Genomic DNA, 25,884 nt, shown 5'->3' with positions numbered 1-25,884 from the left:
CACGCTCACATACAAAATCACTTCTCCCTGTTCATATCTAGAGAGACAGAATAGAGCCTGTTTCTTATTGTCCCCTTAGTGGTGATGTGGGGGTGTGTGTTAGGGCTTGATTGTTACTGGTTTACATAAGGGTATTAAACTCTAGCATAGCACTATCTATCTGAGCCAGGCAGATATATTTGTGTTGTGCTTCCTTTATGCATTTGTTATTTCCAAAGAGGATTGGGATGCACCAGTGGAAGAAAAGGATAGATAGCCTGCTGATATTACATTCTTCCTCTCTTCCTCACTTCCTCATTTTTCCTCTAAAAGCCAAATTCTTGTCTGTTTCTTAGTGAGTGTGTGTGTTATACGAGTTTGTGTATCGCCCTGAGAAACAAAAGCGGGTAATTAATTAAAGACGAGTGCACTTTGGCACCATTGTCCTGTTCAACAACTCTAACAGTGTTTAGCATAGCAGAATTCAGTCATATTACTTGTAATTGTAGCAGCTGCAGTTGGAAATTATGGATGTATTAGGATTGTGCTGACGCTTTTGACTCCAGCAACAAAATGTTCAAATAGTGGAGCCCTGTTCTAAATGTGGGACATGAAAGCACACAGATACTCTCTCGACTTCATAAAAACTCAAACCATTACAAGGTTAGAATAAATAACATAAAATAAAAAATTAAAATGAACAGCAGAACATTATTTGTAGAGATGAAATTTCTGAAATTGCATGTAAAACGGGAGAAATGTAACTTAGAGTGACCTCCTGCTGCTTTGGGGTCGTCTATACATTTTGCTAAAGTTTATCTGGAGCTCACACTGTGCAACGCTCAGACTTTTAAATCAAGTTTCAATGTCTGTCTCGACCGGCCTCAGGTTAGCTGTTAAGAAAGTTTGTGACAGAGAAATGCCAGAGGAGAATCCTTTATCTTTAAAAAAGAAAAAAAGATCTACATTTATTAAAATGAAGAAAAAAAAAGTTTGTTTCTGATCAATGGTCTTTGAGACCAAAATAAAGCAGTTCAAATTTTTGACGGCATCATCACAAACAGTCTAAAAGCTAAGCACAGTGAAGGAAAGATGATCACTTTGATTTGTTTTCCAGAAACATCCCTGAACTACTCCTTTTATTTGTTTATGAATTAATTATTTTGTCATTCATTCAAATCTAAGACGATATTGTACCTTTCCAATGTCACAACCACAAAAAAATGTGTAAAAGATTTTAAATTATGTGTTACAAATGATAAAAAAGGATTACAATTTGAATATATTGACCATAATGTAATAATAAATTAAAATGCAAAAACTCTGCTGTTAGAAAACTGTGTACTTTGCTGTCAGCAGGACTGTCGTAGTTGTAAAATTAGCAAAAACCGACATATATAACAAACTTTAATGAATAATTATATTCTGGAGTGTGACTGTTGTGAGGCTGTGGGGCGTCTTCTGTTGAGGAAAAATCAGGTTGTAATAAATGAAAGAAGAAAACAAGACAAAATATGAGAACAAAACAAAGAAAATGAACATAAATCTGACTCAGCTGTTAGTGTGTGATGGATTATTATGTGGCTAAAATAAATAAATGGAGAGCCAAAGAAGAAAAGGTTTGTGGACGGTTAACACAGAAGAATTACACAAAACAACACGAAATCAAATCTTTGACATATAATTAATTAAAGTGATTGGAACTGAAGCAACCAGAAGGAAAACTATCTGAACCTTCTTTTGGTAAATCAATTGCATCTGCTTCCATAACTGTTTTTTAGTCTCCTCTCACTTACTTTTCGGAGTCCAAAACATCAAAATTTGACTTTTCAGCACAGACAATGAAGCTGACGAACTAAACTTCTGTTTATAAGTGCGTCACAAAAATAAATGTGGTTGCTGTCTGTTCGTCTTGGTTTGGTCCGTCTGGCAGTTTTTTCCAAGAATTCCCTGATCTGCATGTGTCTGGCGGCTTTGAGGATCAGGCAGGAGAGGTTAAATCAAAGTGGAGTCAATAACTTCCTCTTTCCCTCCCGGTCCGCCGCGCTGCACTGCTGGGAACACCCGCTGCTCCCTCTCTGGCTCCAGAAGGAGGAGGACAGGAAAAGGGTTCATCCTTTTCACAAACACTAAAGGATAGAGCCGCGCTGCCTCTAATACAGAGGATGATCTAACCCATACACATACATCTTCACACATTCGCAGATAAAAACGGCCTCCTGACTGCGTCTGAGAATGATAATCAGCTAAATTCTCTTTTCTCCAACCTGAGAGCCTGAGTCCAGTCATGGTCACAGCCAGCTAAATCAATATCATCATCCATAATCTTTATTGTAGGATGAAACACAGCATAAATCAGCACAAAGCTGTTCACACATCCCTCTCTTTAGCAGTTGCACACAGCATTCTCCTGGGCTGGGTTCTTTTTAGTACAGAGAGCTCCGGTCTCTGCAGGATGTGCACCTGCACGCTTCACACAGTTCTGAGGATGTGTGTGAGGAATAAAACGCAGGTGAAGGATGCTATTTAAATCTTCCATGGGAAACTACGCGCTGAAGCTGGACACAAGTTTGTGAGCTTGTTTTGTGCGCGTGTGTGCGTTTTCAAGCCCTGCTCTCTTTGAGTGTGAGTAATGAGGTTTGGGGAAGAAAGCTTCGCAAATTCCTCTCATCAGTCTTCACTCCTTCAATACCAAATCAGCAGGCTAATTCAATACCCAATCGCAGGGCTAATAGTATCCAGCTGAGAGGAGAACCAGTGAGAACCAAGCTAATGGACCTTGGGGGGGGGAAAACTCACTGGACAAAAAGTTTGTGGAAAAAAAACATTTTTTTTCTGTGATGATGTCTCCATTTGTGTTCAATCACCTAAAGAAGAGCAGAATTCCTAACTTTTTAGCACTTTTAATTAGATAAATGTACATAAAAAACCATTTCCCCTCTCTAGTTTCTGCAGCTGTAAAGGGGGAGTGCATGGATCTGCAGGAGTGTCCCAGCCATTGTAGCGTCACAAATCCCCTCCTCCTGACATGCACTGAATAAACTGTCACAGCCGTTATATAGTGTCTCCATAAAGCCTACCATCAAACAGTTACTACCTCCATGGCTTCAGTCCACTGCACCAACAACACAAACAAATCATTCGGCGCCGTGTGCAAGTGTTTCTGGGCAAGTGTGTGTTTGGCGGGAGCAGAGTGCATACATGACTGTATTTTCTGATACCATCACGCCCCGCATAACCTCTCTACATCTTGCTCATTTGCGATCCATTTTGGCCACCCCCTCTCAACCTCACTAAAAGCTTTCCACTGTCACAAATTCAGCTTCCTGCTCTTCATTTTGGTTTTAGTCACTATTACAATTCTGTTTTTTTTTAAATCAACCTTTTATTGCAGAGGCGTGACTCAGCTTTAACTTTAAGCTAACATGTTTCTGTTCTTACTCATTTTTCTGTCTCAAAAATAAAGATTTGAGGTCATAGGTTAGCTGCAATTTTCAGCTATTCCTGTACTTATCGGTGAATAAAGGCAGCACAAAGGAAAAGTAGCACCTACGTTTCAGCAATTTCCGCGTAGACACAACTCAGCAGCAAGACGATGGAAATTTGAGTTGACCTAAGTTGCGGTTTTTTTTTTTTGAGCAAGCGATCGCTTTCTAATGCATGAGGCGGGGAGAGCAGCATGCAGCGCGAAAACAAATTTCCGCTCCCCATCAGAGAATAACCGTAACAGCCTTAAAGCACTTAACATTTAATGATATACTGTTGGACAATGTGAGGGTCTCTGAGAAGGAAATTCCCTTTAATCTTCTTCATGGCTACATCATCTTTTATAGGTGGACAAAGTAAATCCCAACCTCCAGCTTCTGCTCTGTAGAAATGACAATTGATTCGCAGGTTATTTCCTGCTTCCTGTGAGCTAATTGAAATAAAGTGGGACGGTAGACTCGGTTGCTGCAGCATCTATCAATACTGCAGCTGTACAGTCAGGAAAGCCTTGTGTCCACTGTGGTGCCTTAAGCAGCCCAACAGAATATATGTTTCGCTGTTCGATCCCTCGTGAGGTGAGCGTGTGAGCGTCGATGCACAGCTGAAATGGAGCAAGCTCGAAATCTCTAGAAGTGCGTTTTCTTTGACCTTTTTTTAGATTGTTTTGTGTGTTAAACTTATTGTACTAAATGTTTTTATCACCATGTACACACTAAGAGGTACATGGTTACAAATAACACAAGTTGGGTTGGTTTTAACCCAACTATGGGGGTAAAAAGTGACTCACTTTTTTATTTATTTCAACTCAGGAAAAGCAAAAACAAACAAACAAAAAAATAGAGGAAAAAAGCATAAATTGGGGTATGATGAATGATGATGAGTTTTGAATAAAGATTAAGAAATTATCAAAACAAGCTTCTTTAAGTATTGCGCAAATAACAAAAGCAATATTTGCCCCCCTTCCAAAGTCATCTGCCCCCCTCCCAACCCCTACTCACAATGTTCTAGCTCCGCCCCTGGTCACAAACATATAAAGACAGAGATATTTGTTTTTTAACAGAAAAGCTACAAAAAATGTAAGAATAAAACTATAAGAACAACCATTTAACACATAAAAAAATCATTGCTAAAAGGCAATAATTATCATTTATGGTGACCTGGTTATGAATTATGGCTTCAATTCCTCAAATAAGTTTATTAAAAGCAGAACATAACAACCATCCTCTGTTTTAGATTATTAAAATAAGATATTTAGCTTCATAACAGAAAAAATGCTTTGAAATGTCTCAATATTTCACATTAATGTCAAAAGAACACGTAAATGTTCAACAGTAAAACATTTTTATAAAACATAACTTCACGGACGTGAAGACGAATTTGTGTTGATGTGTAGATGGAACAATTCTGTGATTATTACATCTACATTTGTTGCTCACAATCTGTGTAATCACAGGCTTTGTCTTCGTTTTTGTAAATAAACTACTTGAAGAACTCATAAGTTTAAAAGCAACGTAATGAAAAGACCCACAGTTTAACCCACATTTATTCCAGCTATGAAAAAAAGAAGGTAATTTTGGAGCTGAAGTGGTTTGATGCACTTTTGCACCAAATCCAACTGGTTACTTTATTTTTAGTTGCTCTCTCATAAGATTTTGTATTTTGATTACAATTTTTTTAAGCAAACATTTATTAGAATTACAATTTATGTGTGTGGAAAACTTTACATGTAAAACAACAGCTCCGTTTTTTTAATGCTCTCCTTCCTATCACAGTAATGATTTCAGCCAATGGCTTCCAATGGTTTAATCAAACTCTCGTTAGACTGCAAGATGCACTGAATCATCATTAAATCCATCTGCATATTACCTTTGCTGCTACTCGTAGCTCTGAATCTCATTTGAATCTCATTTTAATCTCTTCTATGAATCTCAATTAAACAGATTCACGCAAAAAAAAGCCCTGAAAATATGAATGTACTCACACACACACACACACTCAGACCGACACGGTGCACCTGCTGCTAACGCTGTAGCTTTAAATGTGCTCGTTTTAATTAATTCGTTTTGATACTCAAGACAAATCCTTTTGCAAATCCTCCTGTGGTAATTAACAATTATCGTACATTTAATAAGCAGACTGAGATAATGAAACAATTAGAGAAACAAGCTGTTTAAAGACTGACGCTTTGAACTGCGTATGCTTCAGTCTTCTCTCAGCGGTTTGTGATTTCACTGAGATCGTAAATGTCCTCCCGGCCTCCTTCAAAGTAGAATGGAAACCAACATGTTGTGCAGAAACGGTTCTCTTTCAACGCCGGCTTTACTGCGGAAATGTGTCCGCGCACAAACACCTCTCTCGTCTCCACTCCAAACTCGGGGGCCAATTAGCAGACCTCAGCTTTGTGCTGGGGCATTTGTCAGGGGACCTCTGGGGGAGCCCAAGAGGCTGCGAGGGGCCTCGGGGTAGCAGAAGAATTATCACTCTTTTCATCTCTCACGCATCCTCGCATACACACATTTCCACTTTCTGCTCAGAGCGGCCTGGTCCCCCCCCCTTTCTCTCTTATTTTCCTGGCTGCATGCACAACAAAGAACAAGCCCCGAACATCACAGAGTGCAAACACATCAAACTAATTTACTCAGGTGAGGCGGACGAATTGGACATGGTTCAATAAACATATGCATAACCTTCATGTACGGGTAAACCAGTCGATGCGCTTCGCTCATAACCTCTGATCCCCCTGAACTGCCTGTGCAGGCCAACTTTGTGGGGGTGAGCACTTTCAGGTAACGGAAAGGCAAAGTCATCACAATACATGCTGATCAAAGTCTGCGCCGCTCTTTGTGCTGTAACTGTGGAGACTTTTGGAGCTCGTGTCAGTTTACTCCATGAGTTTTATCCTTCCGACGTTGTTTTTATTCCCTGTGTGGCATCCCGCCGAGTGGCTGCAGCTTAAGCACACACATGGAGACAAAAGCATGCATGCTGCACAGAGCTGTGGAGCTCCTCCACACCACAGGGAGGAGAGAAGGATGACAGGAAAGGAAGAGTCTTCATGTGTGTGCTTAAAAAACAGAATGAGTGGACACCTGTCTTCTGTCAAGCTACTGTCTGCAGCTCTGTGGGCTGCATATCTTTATGTCTCCAGTTAGGGGAAGACTTTCAGCACTGCAAGCAACAAAAGCTGGTGAAAGTTTGTGTTTTTTCTTAAATTTGTGTGACGTCAGCGAGGATTGAGACAGCAGAGTGGAGGCAGTAGATAAGATACGTGTTCTTTATTTCTGACAGAGTCATTTAGCTGCGGATGAAGACGGGAGAGGAGGAAAGGACGCCGCACAGAGAGTTATAGTTATGGAGCTGTCGGAGGTTTGGGAGTGTTGAATGAAATGAGGTCCAAAGGAGTGGAGGAAGACAAAGGTAGAGAAAGGAGGGCTCTGGATGACCTTGCAGGCCCAGGAGCAGACGGAAAAGGAGGAAAACTGGTTTTCTCTAAATCATGTTTGTGCTTTTTTTTTTTTTTCGCCACTCACTGTTACTCGAGTAATGTGTCAGCTCACAGGCCAGTTGCTATATCTTGTAGCCCACCTCTCTTCCTCACTTTTATTCCTCCACAATGATTGAAGATGTGCGTGTGTTTTAGTGCTAAATTGCACCACACTCAGCCACTGTTCCATGAGCTGTTTCCCCCTCGTATATTTACTTGTAGCGAGGCATCAAACTGCCAGAGACCTCCTGTCACTTCTGCCATTTTCTCCTTTCCTCCCTCTTCCTCATATGAAGAAAAGTATTTATTTTCATTTATCAAAGCCTCTTACCTCTGAGGGGGGAGAAAACTGCAGTGTCTGCAATCCTCAGCATGCGCGCATGTCTGGGGAGAGTGCAGCGATGCTGGGGGTTATTATGGAGAGACTGAAATGCGACAGGAGATTCCTCTGATTGGGAATAAAAACACCATCTTATCTATTTAAATAAACCCCACTGCAGCTTCATCTGCACACAAACGCGCGCTAAAAATAAAAGGAAAGGCGCCAATGACATAAGAAGGCGGCGGACTCTGAAGCAAACCCACGGAAATCAGTAAAATGCACCAAAATAAAAGTGCAGAAGCCGGCAAATCTCTGCATGTAAACAAACACAAGAGGAAATTCACAAAGGGATTTGTAGTAATTAAATTGCAATGATCGCCCTGTTTTAGCTTTTGCTTTGAAGATGAAAAAATAGTGTTGGAGAAAATGAAAAACAGCTCTAATAGAACTTGAAAAGAACATCTAATTATTCAACTGAGGCTAGTTACAGTGGAATCCCTCAACCCTTCTAAAGAAAAAAATAAAAACAGCCAAACAAATAAACAAGACTCATCCATAAAGCCTTCTTGGTTAAAATTAACCAATCAGCTTCAAGAAAGACGCCCTTTAATGACCACCCCGCACCGGTGTGGCAAAAAACAGGAGTTATGCAAAAAAGTGTGGAGATGTGAGTGTGTGACAGTAAGTAGCAGAGGAGAGAACCGGTGATGTATGTTGGGTCTGCAGTGTGAGGCTGCAGATGTTCACCCCAGGTGGTCTGACGCTAATAACATTCCACTTTTTACAAGCCCTTAAATTCACTCAAGATAAAGCCACATAAAACACGCGGCGCAGAACACCTCGCCGCTCCTGTTTGTGCCATCAAGATTCAATGAGCACGAGGGATTGAACTTTTAAGCGTGCACTGTCTTAATTTAAAATGGGACGTACTCCGTTCCTCCTTCTGCCTCGGATCAATTATTCCTGCAAGAGGATTCATCGTAAACAGACATGTTGCTCATGTTTTGGAGTCATTTGACAGAAGTTTAATTACAGGTTATCACCTTTTATGAACAAACATTTTAAAGGCATAAATAGATGAAACATTTCTAGACAGGAGCAGCATTTTTTAAAGCTGATTGAATTTATAAATGAAATTCAGTAATGTTTTATACTAAAGAGTGTTTTGTGGGAGTTTGTCCAGAAATGTCAGCGTGTTATAAATTGAGCGAGCTCATCGCCTCTCCTCCCTCCCTCTCTCCCTTCCAGCTTCCTGCCCTCATGCATGCGTCAGCCTTTAACCAGAGGTGGAGAAATACAGAGAAGTGAGCAGAAGGTGCACCTCCTTTTACGTCACACGTGTGCGCAAAATAACTCAGATGGGATTTTTCTCAGCTGATAGTCTTCCTAGAGCAGCACTTTATCAACACCAGACAATAAAACTGCAGCAAATGCGAGAAAAAAGGAGCTAAAATGTAAAAATTTATTTTTTTTACTTAGAAAGCAAATGAGAAAACCTAAGTATTTCACAAAATAGAAATATTTTCACACGCTCGACAGTGTGTGTGAAGTATTGCCAAACAGACACTGTTGACTTTGTGTTGTGGAGTTGTTAATGTGTAGACAGATTATTTCTTTCCCCTGGAGGAATGCTTTTGTCATTCACACCAGCTTTCTGGATTTTTCTGCTGGTAAAGCTGCAGACAGCGAGGTCTTTCCTCTGTGGAATATGTCATTGTGTGTGCACGCAGCTGCTGCACAAGCTCTGCATGCACTTTCAAAGTAAGCAGGTCATTTGAAAACGACAAAAAACACTTAAAACAACCAAAGCAGCTGATTTCTGCCCTCAATCTGAAACAGGAAACCGTTTTATTGACTCAATTACACTTCTTATTATACATGACCACCAACATTAATGAATGACAGAAAAAAAACACACATCTCGTCTTCTCTTCTTCTTTAGGCCCATTTAGAATGGATCGTTTTTTTTCTTTTGTCATCATAAATCTTTAATCAGCCCTTTTGAAGTGTCTCTGCAACCTGGACTGCTGCATAGAGATGAGGTTAGAGCTCATCCCAGCCAGACGCAAAACATTTACTTTCTCAAACGTCTGATGAAAAGAGTCAAAACAGATTTTTTTTTTTTTGTTTCACGTCAAATAAAAACTGTCAAACCACTTAAAAGTGTCTTCTCTTAAGGTCAGAAATTTTCCTTTACGCCTTTTTTCTCGTTTGCTGTGACAATTTGCATGCACAGGAGTGCAAAAGCACGCACACGTGAAGACACATGAGCACGCTCCTCCAGCAGTAAATAAAGTAGTGCAGTTAGGTCACAATCACAATAAACCACAAACAACTACCATCTGTCTCATGGTCACTGGCTGTGGAAGTCAATGAGCCTTACGGGAAAGAGTTCATACCACACTGCTCCAACACAATAGCATTCAACATTAAAAATAAAAGAGTAAAATACCTTTAAAGAGTTACGGACCATTTATTATTCTCCCTCTCTCTTATCACTCCCTTGTTTCCGACTCTGTCCCTCCTCTTCCTGTAAATGAGTGATTTATCAGCCTTAATTGCTGGCAGTGGTTCAGGCGGTCATGTGACCACACCATGACAGCATGTGATAAATACACCCTGGAAATTAAACCCAGCGCTGCAAACAGAAACATGCACCGCTTGCATGGCATCTGCGGAGCAGGGCCCTGTTTTGACAAAAATAGATTTGGTCTAATAAAAGCATCACTTTAAAACCAAAATCTGAGCTCATCTCGCGCTTTCATCGCCAGTTTAAAAATGCGGTAATAAAAGACATTTATCAAAATGAGACAAAGGCCAAAAGAGGAAGATGCACGATCAATAATGATAGACCAAGTAAATCTATTGTTGTGAGGTGTTTCATTACGGTTCCGCCGTAAACAGCCGACACAAACACACTCCCACACACTCCGACACACTCCAGCTTGTTTTCTCCTCAGCGCTGAGCTGCAAGATGCTGACTGAAGGCTCTGCAATGCTGAGTTCATGCATCTTTTTGTTACATGAAGCCACTTCTCAACCACTGACCTTTTTATCCCCACACCATAAATTGTTAAAATAATGTCGCCAGCTCCAGTTTGTCGTGTTTGTGGATAACAGGAAATTTAACACTTGATACAAAAGCAGATTTCACATTAAAAGTAGTAATGAAAGACAAAAAAATTCATTTATTTTGACGGTTGAAGAGGATTTTGTTTCTTCGGCTGGTAGAAGTTGCGATCGGTGCTGCTTTACTATGAAGCCTTTTACTCTTTCTTTATAGGGCAGCTGTAAAGCAGCTTTACTGCTGTGGTTTTCGCTGGTGTCATGAGACAAACGATGCATCTAAACATAAATTCATCATGCACGCCGTGGCTAAAAAAGGGTAAAGCACTAAAAGAATTGATGTTGGTTAGAAAACAAAAGCTAAAATGTTGCTCAAAACTTTGCAGTTAAAAATAAACCAATTTGGGTAGTCTTTAACCAAACTCTGAAAGAGATCAACTTTTATTTGAGTTATTTTAACTCAGGAAAAAAACCTTTAGGACCATAAATTGAGGTAAAATGAAACCACTTTAACCCAAAAAAATGAGTATTGTTCCAAAAAGTACTCCAAAAAGGAATAACGTGAATGAAAGCGCTGCTTTTAAAACATTGATTTGGAAAAATAACAAAAATGATTAAAAAATAATAATAATAAATTATAAAAATATATTTATAAAAATAAAATTAATAAAAATAATTAAAAAATAGAAAATGTAGTGCATTTAAGTAGAAGATATTTTTTTTTTTCTTTTTGGAAAAAAAGCATACAGCATTTTTCTTTTTTTTTTTGCATATCTGTGGGCTTTTTTAAATGTATTTTTAATTTTTAACTTATTTCCTGAGTTGCAACTAGAAAGATACCCCCTCCCTTTCTTAAATGTTATTTCTCCCTTATTCTCCTTATTTAAATTGCAGCTTATGAGCGTCTTAAAGCTAATCTGCTTGATTGTCTGCGTCCTCACGGATGTACACTGTGACCCGGCGCCGCGTTACCGCCACACTCAATTCTGTTTCTGATGAAACGCAAAATTCCAGGACAACTGAGAGAGCGGATAAGAGCGGCAGAATGGGGAGAAGATAAAGAAGGACCTGGAGTGTTACTGACTGACACCTTGCAGAAGCTGAACCCTATAATTAGATGAGAGGATTTGACAGTTTGGTCAACAATAGGAGCATCAGTGGAGAGAGTGTGTCCGACTGCGTCTTTTTGCAGCTTTGCATATTGCAAATGCCGCCACCTAAACAGCTAACAAGGAGTTGTGTGTGTGTGTGTGTGTGTGTGTGTGTGGTGGGGTAAGGAACATCCATGACTCCAGCACCTCCACACCTTCCCTCCCTCCTCCTTATTTATTTGTCTGTATTAGTTAACTCCCTCTCAGCACTTAAAATTAATGTCATCCCGCACAAAATAGAGGCTGAAAGCTAAAATTCAGCACTTTCTCAGCAGCACGGTTATTTATCAAGCTAACAAGGAGAAGATGCATCCCGTTTCAGCCGGGCCCAGGAAATATGTGCCATTAAAAGCCCAGAGCTAGTGTTTGAGAGCCAAGGAATAAAAGTGAGGATGTCAAGCAGAGTGGATGGACGGTATCGGCAGTAATATGGATGCAGAAACAGCAGCAGACACATTTATATAAGGGACAATAGATGCACTCAGGCTGAAGCATGAGAAAACACACTCTGCATGTGCTCCATGTGTGGATAAGAAGTGCTGATTTGCTGATGGCTATAAAAGACGGTCCTTTAGGGGAAACAGAAGACATAGTTTGGAGCTCTGAATAAATCATGCGCTGCCAGAGTGAGCTTAGCACTGATTTTCTCTTTAGGAGAATCGTGTTGAAACACGTCCTGGGGACTGTTAGTATTGTGCCGTGTTAACATCTGTATGGCATCAGGAGCTAACGCCCAAGTGTTGGAATTCAATTAGACAGTGGGTGCAATGCTAAGCAGCTAGCGCCGGGCAGACACCGCAGGGAAGAGGGGAGGGTGGGACGAGTGTGTGTGAAGACGAGGAGGCTGCAGGCTGGAGGAAGGCCCTGGGCTGCCGGCTGCGGTGGTTCAGGGGAATACATTATATCACACTAACCTCCGGCTTCTTACAAGTTTCTCTTTCAATCACGCTGTGAACACACACTCGCAACCCGAGGACAGCGGTGGCTCGGAGGCACACGCAGACACCACTGTTACAGCTTCACAACTAATTATGTTTGAATAAAACAACACAATTCAGGCTTAAAGAGCCAAAACTGCTGAGATAAAATGGAGTATTAACATAAGTTAAAAAGAGGAGCGGGTTGATGCACAGAGGCTTGGCTCGGGGGTGAAGCTGCCTCCTCAAGTGTCATCTATTCTGTAGCTTAGAAGTAAAAACACAGCACATTTTTGAAAACAAGCCACATCTAAACACAGTTGTTCAGCTTGTGTATCTTTACAAGCGTCGAGACTGACTCCCCCCCGAACACACACACCCCTCTGGTTTCTTTTTTTGTATTTTGGAACATCCTTATGCTTGCTTCCTCTCGTCTCAGACTATGGCCTATAATGAGCGTACATTCAGCTCGTATCCTCCCTGTCTGCTGGATTTTCTGGATGGAGGATGATGTCTGTGTCACCGCGGAAACTCAACCAGCGTAATGAGTCTCAGCTGTAGTAGTTATATATATATCCCAGGTAGAGGAAAGTTGAGTGTGTCACTTTGTGAGAGGAGCCAGTCCCGCTCCATGTGGAAGAGTGTTTTCTAATGTACACTTTAGTGTTGTTCAGGTAGAGGCGTGTTGTTAAATCCTTCAGGTTCTTTTTATTTATTAATACAAATTGAATGGGGAAGTTTTCTGAAGAAAATAAAAAATGGATCTTTAAAAACATTTACATGTGAGTGAGGCCTCCACCTCCTCCTCTGACCTGCCTTCTGTTGCCTTCCCTTGCCCCCTCGCCACGAAGGGCCGCCTCACCCCGTCACTGCTTGGGAGTCGTGCGATGACGGCGGAGAAAGCGGTTGAAAGGAAGGGGTTGCTGAACTGGATGGTGGAGGGGGGGCGGCTCTGGAGCTTCCTCTAATGTGCCCTCTCTGCTCCCCTGCCTGTGACCTCGGCGCTCCTGACAGCCAGAAAATGCTGAAGCACGCAGGTGTCCCGGAGCCGCAGACACACACGTGAAGGAAAACACGTGCTCCACACACACACACAGTCCTTAACTCTTTCAGCACCACCATGTTGTGCCGTCACATCCCCTCCCGCATCATTCCCAGTGCTCAGCATCCGAAGAAAGTAACATATACTTTGTGCTGCTCAGTAAAATTAGCTGATGCTGATGCTGTTGTTTTCTCTGTCCAGTCTTTTGACGGGACCGGATAAAAACCCGAGGTGTCCAGAGAGTGTCCTGTCCCGCCCCGTGTGTGTGTGTGTGTGTGTGTGTGGGATGGGGGTTAGCGTGGGAGAGTTGTATTACAGCGGTGATGAGTCGCCTGGCTGCAAGTCTGATACCTCAGCAGCACCCAGCATTGACCAGGCCTTTAAATAAAGCCTTCGATCCTCAAGCAGGAGAGAAGGTCACCGCCTGCCTCTGGTTACCCTGCCTGTCTGTCTGCATCCACGGCCAGGAGCCCTCCTGCCATCCAGCCCCTTCACTTCCCTCCTGATGTCCACAGCCAAACGCAGGTCCATTCCTCTCCTGATCTTCTCTTTCACCGCCATACAAATCCTAACATCTATCTGTGAGTAAAAATCGTCACCGTTTTTCTCCGCAAGAGGAGGATGAAAGTAAATCAGGAGGTCAGGGGTGAAGGGTTTTGCTCTCATCCCATGAGCTCTGAGCGTGTCAGCTCTCATAATACAGCCACAAACAGACTGATGAAACACGGTAGAGACGTACAAAGGAGATTTCATTTGATTCAAGTGTGTTTAAGGTAAGAATAAAGGCTAGAACTGCCTACGTCTATTTGGAAAAATACATGTTTGTTTTAAGATGTATTTAACATTTTCATGTAGGAGTAATGGGTCTGTGTTTGAATAAAGAACAAAAACTCACTAATAACATCAAGAAAATGTATTATCACAAATGTGAGCGAGACTTTATGTGTCAAAGATCTAAAAAACAAAACTGGAAATAAACGGGAAATTACATATTATAATTTAAAGTATTCTAAATTTATGACTAGATAAGGAAGTTTATCTGTATTGAAATATTTGTGTTTTTACAACTTTTCTAAATAAGGCTGAACAAAGTTAGTTTAACGTTTAAGGTTATTTTCCACGGTTCAATGCGTCTAAGAATCAGCGTCAAATGAGAATGTGCAGAAGGAGGCAGAAGAAAAAATGTTACCTTCAACTCCAGGTTGGTTTGAGCGCAGCTCTCTATCACAGATGGAGGAATTTTCTTGATGTCCTGTAAAGAGGAAAAGCAGAAAAATTACTATAAAACACAAAACACAAAGTTTGAGGCTGGAGGGACTTGAAGGTTTAAAAAGAAGAACAGACATGTTAAGGTTAGAGTTGTGAATAAATGGGTCATTTATATGAAGAAAATTCACGCAACTGCACATCAGTGGTAAAGGAGCAAAAACAAGACAGTTAACACCAAAACGGATAAAAATAGAAACTATTTAAATGTTCATCATCGTATCTTTGGTTGGTATCTGTAAAAGTGGGTTAAATGTCTTTCCGTGCATTTTGCAAGAAGTAGATAAAAATGAATTGTACATTTCTACACATCTGTGCACACACATACAAACACACACAGATGTGTAAATAACAAATAAAGAAAATTATTGATTTAAAGGGAAAAAAAGTGGAAATTAAAAACAAATTCAACCAACTCTACAAAACTGAAACACATTTCATAAAGAGGATTCTAGTTAACTTCATTTTTATAGATTGTAAAATTGTTTCCAGTGGTCTTTGAACTATGATTATTCAGTTTTTAGCCAAAATCAAAAGGCCCGTGTTGTTTTTTAAGACATATTTTCTGCAGAGCTTCAGAAATGTGCCTATGGGTTGTGAGCGGGACCAGCTTTGCTTACATCTTCTCACGATAGCTTACTGCTCCACACAACCCTAAGCTAACATTAGCGTAGCAACAAAAAAAAAAAAAAAAAAACGAGAAGTGGTATTGGAGCTATGCTGCTCTACGGTTTTGAGTCAAACAGCAGCTCAGATGTGGAAAAATTAAGATATCAAAGGATTTATTTGTGGTTTTAATCTTGAATTCTTTAAAATGTGCCCTCTATCACAAGAAAAATGCTACAAGAACATGTTAAAAACACCAAAAACATGATTTTCATTAGAGTGATCCTTTAAGAAAAGGTTCTGGTTGTGCTTTTTTTCTTCTTTTTTTGGGTTGTTTTGTTACCAAAGGAGAAATGAGCCAAAGGAGTTTATTAATTCCCCTCAATCCATCTTGAAGCAACAATGAAAACCATTCATTTTCCTGTAATCCGATTCACACCCGCACAAATGTACTCTGACCCCTGCAGCCACACGAGAGCTGCCGGTTTCAGACCTGCAGCACAGAGAGGGCTGTTGTCACCTGAAAACCCAAAGCCATCGACATGAAAGACATCCAGCTCTGCATTATCTTCAGCCTGCAGAGTCTAAAGTTTCCGAGCCACAGAAATGACAACACATGAACCTTCTCTGACGCACTGGGGAACATGGATGAGCACACTCTAGTTAACCAAAACAAGCACACATCAGAGAAGGCGGTGAGGTCCACGCGCAGAGGGCCACAACCGTGTGTGGGGTCAAGGCCTTTCCCAGGTACAAATGAAAGAGAGGCGAGGCTGCAGCAGCCTAACAATGCCGCGGGTCACCTTGCCAAGGAAAGAGATCAATGTCTGTTTGAGTGGTTGAGCGAGAGGCTGACTCCAGCAGAAGGGTAAATCACCTCTGGCTTCATTGAGATGCAGGTAAAACACACAGGGGTCGGGCACGGCTCCAGCTCCAGTCTGTACGACACAACGCGGCGCAGGTGAACACAAACGCACACTAACAAAACACTGGTTAGTCACAGCTCTGCGTCCTCACACTCCTAAAAGAAAAAAATATGATCTCTGATAATCAAATGTCCCAATCTTTTATTTTGTTTCAAAAACAACTCCAAACATCCGAACATGTCTGAGCACAAGTCTTCTCAGTTTGGACATTTCCTTCATGCCGGTCCAGCTTCCATTCATTCTGCAGAACCTTCTTTTACAACTGCTGCATTCTTAGCACACACGGAGACGAGAAGTGAAATTATTAGGTTTCAAATAAACAACATAACTCAGGACACTTGCAGAAGAGCGCGGGGAGGCGAGGGGCTCTGCCACTGCCCGTCTGGATGATGAACAAACCTCAGAGGAACAAATGCCGCTGATTTAAATCACTTTAAATGTAAATGTTTGTGGTGCGGAGTGATGCAGATGCAGATCGAGGGGGAACGAGATTGAAAGTCTTTCCTCTTTTGTTGGCCAATGTGTGTAACTCTTTGGGTGGGTTTATTATGTTGGAATGGAAAAAGTTTACCTCCGAAAATGAAATTGCACTGATAATCTGATAAAATCATAATTTTGTAGAAAAAAAGGATGAAAAATAATGTGTTCTTTGTAGGATTACAGTCACTATTATCTTTAAAAATGTGACATCCAAAGGCTCATTAGTGCAGATCTAATAGGCTAGTTAAAGCACAAAGACTGCTATTGAGCAATCCCACACAAACAGACACTGAGCGGTGTTCACATCATTTTTCCTATTAATTCTGAGACATTAAATCGTCCTACATGACTGTAATTCAAATGTCAATACTGATAAATTTCAAAGTGATTTTCCATAGTTGACCTAAATTACAGAGGGCCAATATTGTGACGGCAGACAACTACATTATCTTTAATAACCTAATCATAGGACAGACTGCAAATGATCACAGTGCAGAAGTCAATATGCCGGGCCGGAGAATAGAATTACAATTCATACTGATGAGATTAATAATGCAGCGTGTGTTCCTGTGCACGCTCACGCTGCACGAGGAAATGGGAGGAAGCGAAAAGCCAGAGAAGGAGGTGGCGACTGTGTCACGGTGCAGAGAGAAGAGGAGGAAGCCCTGAGATGTTACTTCCTGCGCCTTCTGTCCTCCGTCAGCACAGGAAGTGAATCAGTGCCACGGCTTCTCCTGCCCCTTCGGTGTGTCTGCAAGTCTTCACACACGCCGGCGAGAAGCGTCCCACGCCATTTCCACAGCCCCCACAATGCTCATCAATTTTCCACCTTATCCTTCTCCAGTGACAGAGCACAAACACTGCAAACCTACCAACCATTACACCGAAAACACCACCCGTCTGCCACATGACAAACACAAATGGGTAAAACCGAGCCCACCATCGCCCTCGCAGGAAAAAAACCAGGTGACACGAAAGAACTACTGTCTCCAGTTCTGAGGTTATAACACAAATGTAATTAAATCGCTCACAATATTGACCTAATCAGATAGGAGGGCCATAAATTAATGCTCGCCAAAAGGCCCTCTTCTCTCAGCTATAGGATGCATCTCTGATCGTTTATCATTTGAAAGGAGCAGGAAGGCGGCCAGCATCTCTCTGCTGGCTGTCTCTCACTCCTGCTTAATCACAGAGAAAATCCTTCCTGCAGGCTGGAGAGGCTGAGCTTTCATGGGAGCCACACAGGCCAGGTGACTGTGTGACCCAGAGGTGAGGGGCCAGAGTCTGTCAGAAGTGAACAAATAGGTCCTTATGAGTGCCAAAAACACACAGCTTCCAAGCCCTTTGCTCTATTAAAGAAAAGGACTTGGGGAAAGGGAATTTTCCTCCACACACTCTCCACCCAAAAGGTTGTTCCAGGAGCTTGCACTGTGGCGGCCACGACCTTGTACAGCAGCTTAACCCGGATCCTGCGGCTTTCATCTCACCTCCTTAGGATGCAGAGAGCAGAAACACTGCAGGCCACTCTCAGCTCTGCAGGACCCGTCAGCCCCGACAGGACCACGTCCCTGCGCGCTCTGAGACCCGATCTCCCTTCTAGAATATGTGAAAGCTTAGTGCAAATTTCACTTAGTGCTCTCTTAAAAATCTCAACGGCCATAATAGTTTCATGAAACCAGAATCTGCGCCAAATTCTAAAATTAAAGATCACTATTTGGACATTAAAATATCAGATAAGAGTATGATTTTTAATGCAACGATCCGCAAACAGCGTTCAACAAGTGGATGTGGATGGAAAAAAGGGCAGGTTTACTCTCAACCAATCAATCACTTAATCAATCAATCATTTACACGTCCCTTCTAGGAGCCCATGTTTCTAGGAAAGGGAAGAAAATTTTAATAAACAATCCTGGGATAATAGTGGCTCAATTTTTGAGCGGATTTTAAGATCAAATGTTCGGACTTTTTTACGCAACAAGTAAAAGGCCATCTTTTTTGTCATTTTAGAGAAGAGATAATTGCAAACCTGTTCACCCTAAAAGAAAGTATCTTTCTAAAAAAAATAATAATAAAATAAATATTTTTTAGTACCAAATATTTTTTTTGGTACAAGCAGAGCTCGAGGATCTTAAAGATTTACGCGCGCTTTGCATGCGCTCCACATTGTTCCAGAATCTAAGAACCAGATGTTTCTGTCATTACAGCAATAATCTAAATGTAACTTTCAGTCAGGAGCAAAAAGACAAATGTTAGGCAAAGGAGGTAAAGAAATATGCACAACTGAACAAATCAAGATTGTAAAAAGAAATAGGAACTCAAGAAAATTCACGATTCCAACACGGTGGTTTATGAAATCATGATAAATCGTTTTTAAATCCCATATTTTAATAAATTTTCATACTCAAAAAGTACTGTTTTCTTAAAACAATTTAAACGAATCAAACTTTAACTCAGATATTTTCAGTTGTAAACTAAAAAAGAAGTTTGCGTTTCTGATAAATCATTTTTTCTTCAAATGAAATAATATAAAGGAGATTTTAATCAAATTAAAATAAAGAAAATAATAACTTCAGCTTTGCGTAAAAATGTGTCCCTTAATCATTTTGCGACCTGATCGATGCCCTTTTCTGTATTCTCTCCCCAGTCCCACTTGTTGATCTCAATGATTCGTTTCGTTTGTCAGAAAAAAAGTGTATAAATCTCCACCTTTTTTACGCACTCCAAGGCCTTCGGAAGCCTGTAAATCAATACCGAGGACGCACAATTGGAGTCATTTGTTCCCAAGTGGCTCCAACTTTTATGGAGATAAGTGGAGTTTTAATCTTTTATAAAAATATGAAAGTCAGACTGTTGGTGAGGCCGACAAATGAAAAGATGAACAAGTTTATCAAAAGAAAATGTTAGTAACACACATGCATAACTTTACATAAATCATGAAACTTTGCATTTGACACATTTTTGCTAAAAATGTGATTGTTAAACGATAGTTTAAACGAAATAAACTCTAAATAAAGCTGCTAAGACGCATGGAATTTATTTAACAGTTTTTGGAGAAAGGAAGATCGGAGGAAGATGCGCACATCAGACCAAACAGACCGAGATGATTCTGTTAAATTCACGCCTGATTAAATCGTCATTTGAATCTCGCTTAAATGTGTTGTTTCTGTTTGTCTTTATGGCGAAAAACAAATAAAACAAACAATAAAAGTTAAAAATAAAAACTTTTCTAATTTTTTTTAACTTTAAAGTCCGCATGCAGCTCTTAAAACGGTTTGATTAAAGCGCGCACGATCTGTTTCAGCCGCGCGTAAACTTTTGCTTTTGCGCTGAATGAAAGTTTGGGTCTCCGGGACTCACATGAAGAACTCCGGGGATGAGGGGTTGTTGTCGCTGCTGGAGCCTCCGTTTTCTCTGAAGCCGGTGCTGATCAGCTTCTCGTATTTCTCCTTGTAGGCGTCCCTCTCCCTGGCCAGCCGGGAGATCTCCTGCTTGAGGTGGTCCACCTGCTGCATGAGCTGCGTCTTCTCTCCCTCCAGGACGTGACGCTGCTGGACCCGCTTGTATCGACAGGACTGGGCATAGCCTCTGTTCTTTAGTGTCCTCCTCTTCTGTTTCAGGCGGATGACTTCTTCTTTGCTGACCCCCCGCAGCTGCCGGTTCAATTCCCGCACCGACATGGTCACCAGCTGCTCGTCCGAGAAGCGATCCTCCAAGCGCAGGTGCTGATGGTTCCCCCCCGCGCCGGCGCCGGACTGCGATCCGGAGGAGGGATGGTGTGCCGCTGAGTGGTGGTGATGGTGATGGTGGTGGTGGTGGTGGGGAGCCCCGTTCTGGGCTGCGGCTGCTGCGATGACCGCGGACACCACGGCGGCCGCCGATCCCATCTCCTCCCCGGCCATGGCGCCCCCTGCCCCGGCTGCGCCGCCGAACTGCTGCCCTCTGGCATACCCATCGAAGGTCTGGAGTTGGTGACTGCTGCTGATCAGAGCCTCTACGGCGTCCTCCGGGCTAAAGCCCAGAGCTTCGGGGTTCAACTGCTGTTGGTACCCGGTCATCCAGTAGAAATCCTCCAAGTGCGCCTTCTGCTCGCTCCCTGATCCCGGACTGGGCGCCGAGAAGCTTGGAGAGGGGGGAACCGAGCTGCAAGGTGTGCTCATCGGGGTGGAAGACAGGGATCCCCCGGCGACCAGGCGGCTGCACTGGTTGATGCTGCGATCGGGCTCCACCGGCTCCTTTTTCACTTCAAACTTCATCAGATCGAAGTCATTAACATATTCCATGGCCAGGGGACTGGTGGGCAGGTCGGAGTTGCTCATTGCCAGCTCTGATGCCATCCTCTTGCTGTTGACAGTCCTCCAAAGGGGGTGAGGAGCACCTGTCAAAGTAGGCTGCTGAGACACGCACTGAGCCAGCTTGATTTCTTTATTTATTTTCTTCAAAATCGGAGGAAAAGGTGAATTTTCTCGCACTAATTGCGCAGCGCGAAAGCGGCTTTTTGTGAGTCGATAAGTTTTTTTTTCTTCAGCCTGTGTTGCACAGACGCATTGGAGCAGCGCTGTTTCCTCCCTCTCTCCCAGCGTGCGGGTGTCTGAGCGACGCTCTCTCTGTTTCTACCGTTTAACACTTCATGGCTCCTTTTAGGATTAGTGCGCCAATTTGAGGAGGTTCACGCACGTGTCCCGGGCAAACAGTTGTGGAGAATGAAGGGAGGAAAAAAAAAAAAAAAACTCCACCCAAGAATTGATAGATTTTTTTCAGCGGATCAGTCAGACGACGAGTAAAAAGCATTGCTTAGTTTTATAGGCGTCCTGACGTCAGGACTGAAATATGAAATTGACCGAGGGCCAGCCAATCAGTGTTCGTCACTGAGCTTAATTAGCATAATAGTGTGGAAAAGTTTTTAGAAGCGATCAAACATATTTTGACTCAATTTTTAGACTTAATATGAACATTTGTGGTGGAAACTAAATTAAATTTTTAATTAAAATGTTTTATTCTAAAAAGAGTCCAACCTTAAAAGTTTGTAATTATGATAATTAAATCAACTATTGTTTATATGGTTTTTATATAATTGAAATTAATAATTGTATGTTTCTTTTTTGATTTAAACCAGATTAAAACCAAATTTATAAACTAATTATTTATGTATTCTGGATTTATTAGTTGATTTTCATTTTTTTTAACTAAAACAATTATCTATTAATAAATAAACATCTTAAAATGCTAATTTGGTTCATTTCAGTCTCCTTTTTATTGCTTTCTATTAAGTAATTTCAAAATAAAAGCTGATTGAAACCTGTATTGTTGTTTATGTCACTGATGAAGCTGATGTTTGGGTGATGAAGGCGATCGTGTTTGAAAAGGAGTACCCCCCCCCCCCCCATCTGCCTGCTTCTCTTGTTTGGAAACCCAATGTCGCCACCTTTCGGTTGCACTGAGAACTACACCCTGTGAGTGGAAACCACTTTTTCACGCGCGATCATCACATGCAAGTCTACATTAAATCCACTCTCCCACGAATTGGCCTCCAGTGAAAACGTCTGTCGCCTTGCTCTCTTTAGTCTCAATCCCATGTCTGATCAGAGCTTGAGCTCTCCCGGAGCGCGCGCGCTCCTTCAGGAGGAGCGGTGGCGCACGAGAACAAACAATAAGCCCTTCTATGCACACAGGACCGCAGAGTAAATAAGAGCACTCTCCGTGGAGCGTGTCACACGGGGAAACTTCAGAAAACTACAAAGCCGCCAGCAGATAATCCCACTCCCCGGTGTCCCAACACAAGTAAATAGTCTCTTGGTCCCTGTGACTGTTCATGGGAACTTGATGTTAGACAGGAAGGATAAACATCGTGTTTTATTCATTAGAATATGGAACAGAAGCCCTTCTGATGCTCCTGAATTCATATTAGTCATTTGAGAGGTTTCATCTCATGTTTTTATGTTGCTGTCCCCCCAACAGAACTGGAACAAAACACACCCACAAAAGAAATATATCTATTCTAGTAGGTTATGCATCCAATTGAAAGGTTTTAATCACCCAAATTGAACATTTTAGCTCATTTATAAAAAGTAGATGGACATGTGAACACAATAAACGTTTGTGCAAGTTTTTTTTTTTTTTTTTAATAAAGAGTTTTTGAAAGTTTGCATCCTGAATTAGAATGGAGTTGTTTTATCAAACGTGTGGTAAAGTAAGGCGACTGGATAAGTACAGGATTTATCGGGAGACTAAAAAATAAAGCAATAACAAATTATAAGATTAACTATAAATAAAGTTTCACATTCAACAATTCAGGTTATAATGAGAACCAAACCAGTATCTCTCTTGAGGAACAGACATGGAGAGATAACATTTTTTCCTTTTTTTCTCAAGTTTAAGATGGGGCCATAGTCTTTATTCACTAAAAGTTAAAATAAATATACAAAAAAATATGTTATTACTACAACGGTTCTTAAGCAAGCTACTGCCAGATTTGTCAGAGAGGACATCTGGCATAAGACAAAACCAAATATGCGGATCAATTAAAGCGCTAGTATGAGTCAAAAGGTGAACAGCTACTATTGGTATAGTGTACGTATTGTGTTTCCGTCTTATTTGTTTTAAAGCTTTACAGTTTACTGTCTTTGTTTGGTGTGGTGTTTTTCCATTTTGTCCAGGGGTGTACATTTTATAAAATGATCACAAACACAAAAAAGATTTACTTCCATGACAAAGAAGAGTTGCCATATTTTCCATTTCTACAAACTTTTATTAGACATTTTATTATAATATGAAACTATTAGTTCCACTATACATTGGAAAGTTTAACCCTTCATGTCTGACTTTATTTAATAAAATAAAACCACAGCACTTCTGTTTTTACTCTCCTTTTGTAATGAGATGATCTTAAAGATCTGAAATATTTTCTACAAATGCAAAACAACTATTTCTTTCAAAAATTGTTCCCAAATCTGTCTGAACCTGTGATAGTGAGCATTTCTTCTTTGCTGATATACATCATCCCATTTCACAGGTGTGCCATATCAACATGATGACTATATTGTTACACAGGTGTGCCTAAAGGGTGTAAATGTGAATTGGTCTGGATTGCTTAATTTGGTCTGGATCGTGCCCTGAACCTCGCGTTTGGTCTGTATTCAGACTGCCTTTCAATCAAGCATTTCTCTTTCAAACCAAAGCTTGTAAACAAAATCACATGACAGAAAATATCCAGTCATTGGCAGTGATTATGTGGGCGGGGCAAAGCTTTGAGAGAAAGAAAAAGTGAAGTCCTACTTTTAGCTATTCTTGTTGGAATAGTTCACCTATTTAAACTTCGTATTTCACTGGAATGTAGGTCTATTCCTTTTCAATACTCCTTTTCACACCGTTTGTGTTGCAAAATATTGTTGTTTAAGGTAAATATAAAAATACTCTTCATTGTTTTTTCCATTCAAGCTGATGCTAAATTAATGGCATGTCTCAAATTAGCGACATCCTGCATGAGGGGGATTAAAAAAAAAAAAGGTCTCGCCTGTCTACTGAGACAAGAAGTGACTTGATTCAGTCTCTGAATATTCAAATGAGACAACATCTTTACTAGTTTGGTCCTCTCTGGTGTTTGAGCCCAACTACAGTGCACATAAATGAGCTTCTGTCTGACCTTTCACAGTTCAACCCCAGGAGGAAACTGATGCATCCTGGGAGTAAAAAAATAACCAGAGCTTCAGGACTTTCATTGGTTTTACTGGTGCTCTGAGCTAATTAGAGCTAATTAATTCTTAGATCTTTTAGGAATATCCCCATTATAATGTGGCTTATGTGCATGATGTATTTGACTATACTTTTATCCTCAGCGAATTAACCTTTAGCCTTCCTCCAATGCTGCATGAAGAGCCAACGAGGATGTCGAATTGTAGTGGGACAGTCAGGGTGGTGTGGTTCAGAATGTGGCATGTTTTCTCTGTAGATTTAGAGTTTTTGTTTTGTTCTACTTCTTGTCACAGATCAAAAACAAGTCATTTGGTTGCTAACTAAAAAAACTTAGGAATAAGCCTGTAGTCTCTTGCTTCTGTGTAGACCTACATTGGACTGGCATTCTACTCAGAGGTAAAATAATAATAATAAAAAAAAAATCACAAATCGTCAAGATATGAATTTCATAACTCCACTCCGACAATTTAAAATCTGACGCATGCTAGAAATAGCAAAGTCATTAGCACATTTAACAGACAAGAACTAAAATAAAATGACAGGAACTAAAGGATTTCTGTATTACCAAGATTACCCCCTTATAATCATCCATTACATTCCCAATGGGAGGTAGGCTTCATTTTCCTCCTCAATCCCTGTTAAATGCCATATATTAAACTCCGCTGGCACTTCAAATGGAGGACAACCAGACGAGTGGGCTCAGTGGGCTCATCTGAGACACATTTAATTAGGAGGATTGAAAATGAAATGTTTCGTGGGGCCTTAACTAACTGTGGTATCTTCCATTATGTGAAGCCACCAAAAGCTATTACTGTAATTTTTCTGTTTGTAAGTGTTCTATGAATGAAGGTAAAATGAGAAATCATTAAACACCTGAAGACATTTGATCATACTTTTGATGTATTACTGCGATTATTTGAAGTAGTATGACATCCTTGAGCTTATTAAAAAAATGGTAAATAATATAACTGTTACTATGCGAGTCACAGCAGTAAAAAGTAAAAACCACATCTAAACCTTAAAGACCCACTCCAATAAAAGTTGTGTTTTTAACATGTTTTTGCAGCATTTCTTTCATGATGAAAGACATTTATAAAGAAAAGTAAGATTAAAACTGTGTTTCTGAGCATTTCTTTATTCAAATTGTGGTGAAACAGGAGTAGATGAAAAAAAAGTGACATTGAAAAAGCTTTGAATTTTTATCTGCAGGCAACAAGCTCCGCATCAGCTGTACACGACTAGATCCAGGTACGTCTTTGTTTTCTTTGCTGTAACTGGCATCTGCCTCAAAACTGTATGTTTAGATAGCTCCAATATGCTCACCATTTTGTTGCACCGCTAATGTTACATAATGTAGGCTTGGAGTTGAGAGGGGCTGTGAGATTGCAAGAAAGGGATCATGGGAAATGAGAGGTGGTTTACTTATGTGCCAACAGTCCCGCCAACAGTTCAGAGGGGAATTTCTGAGGA

The 25,884-nt window shown here is 40.9% G+C and overlaps 1 protein-coding gene across 6 annotated transcripts in view; it reads right to left on the bottom strand.

The window, feature by feature from the left end:
* LOC112152479 (transcription factor Maf) overlaps positions 1-25,884 on the bottom strand; it is a 99,998-nt gene that overhangs the window by 25,200 nt on the left and 48,914 nt on the right. For 4 of the 6 annotated variants that reach the window (XR_002920309.2, XR_002920308.2, XR_004948081.1 and 1 more), the window contains exon 2: positions 14,637-14,699. Coding sequence is in view for 2 of the 6 variants with exons in the window: in XM_024282087.2 (XP_024137855.1) it covers positions 14,672-14,699; positions 20,083-21,059 (1,005 nt within the window). In the remaining 4 variants the exon portion in view is untranslated. Of the gene's footprint in view, positions 1-14,636; positions 14,700-20,082; positions 21,904-25,884 lie in introns of those variants that run through there. The other 2 variants (XM_024282087.2, XM_024282088.2) reach the window with 1 other exon arrangement.

The sequence above is a fragment of the Oryzias melastigma genome, linkage group LG6 (genome assembly GCF_002922805.2).
Source record: "Oryzias melastigma strain HK-1 linkage group LG6, ASM292280v2, whole genome shotgun sequence".
Classification (NCBI taxonomy): Eukaryota; Metazoa; Chordata; class Actinopteri; order Beloniformes; family Adrianichthyidae; genus Oryzias; species Oryzias melastigma.
This window is presented reverse-complemented; position numbering and strand designations above follow the sequence as displayed.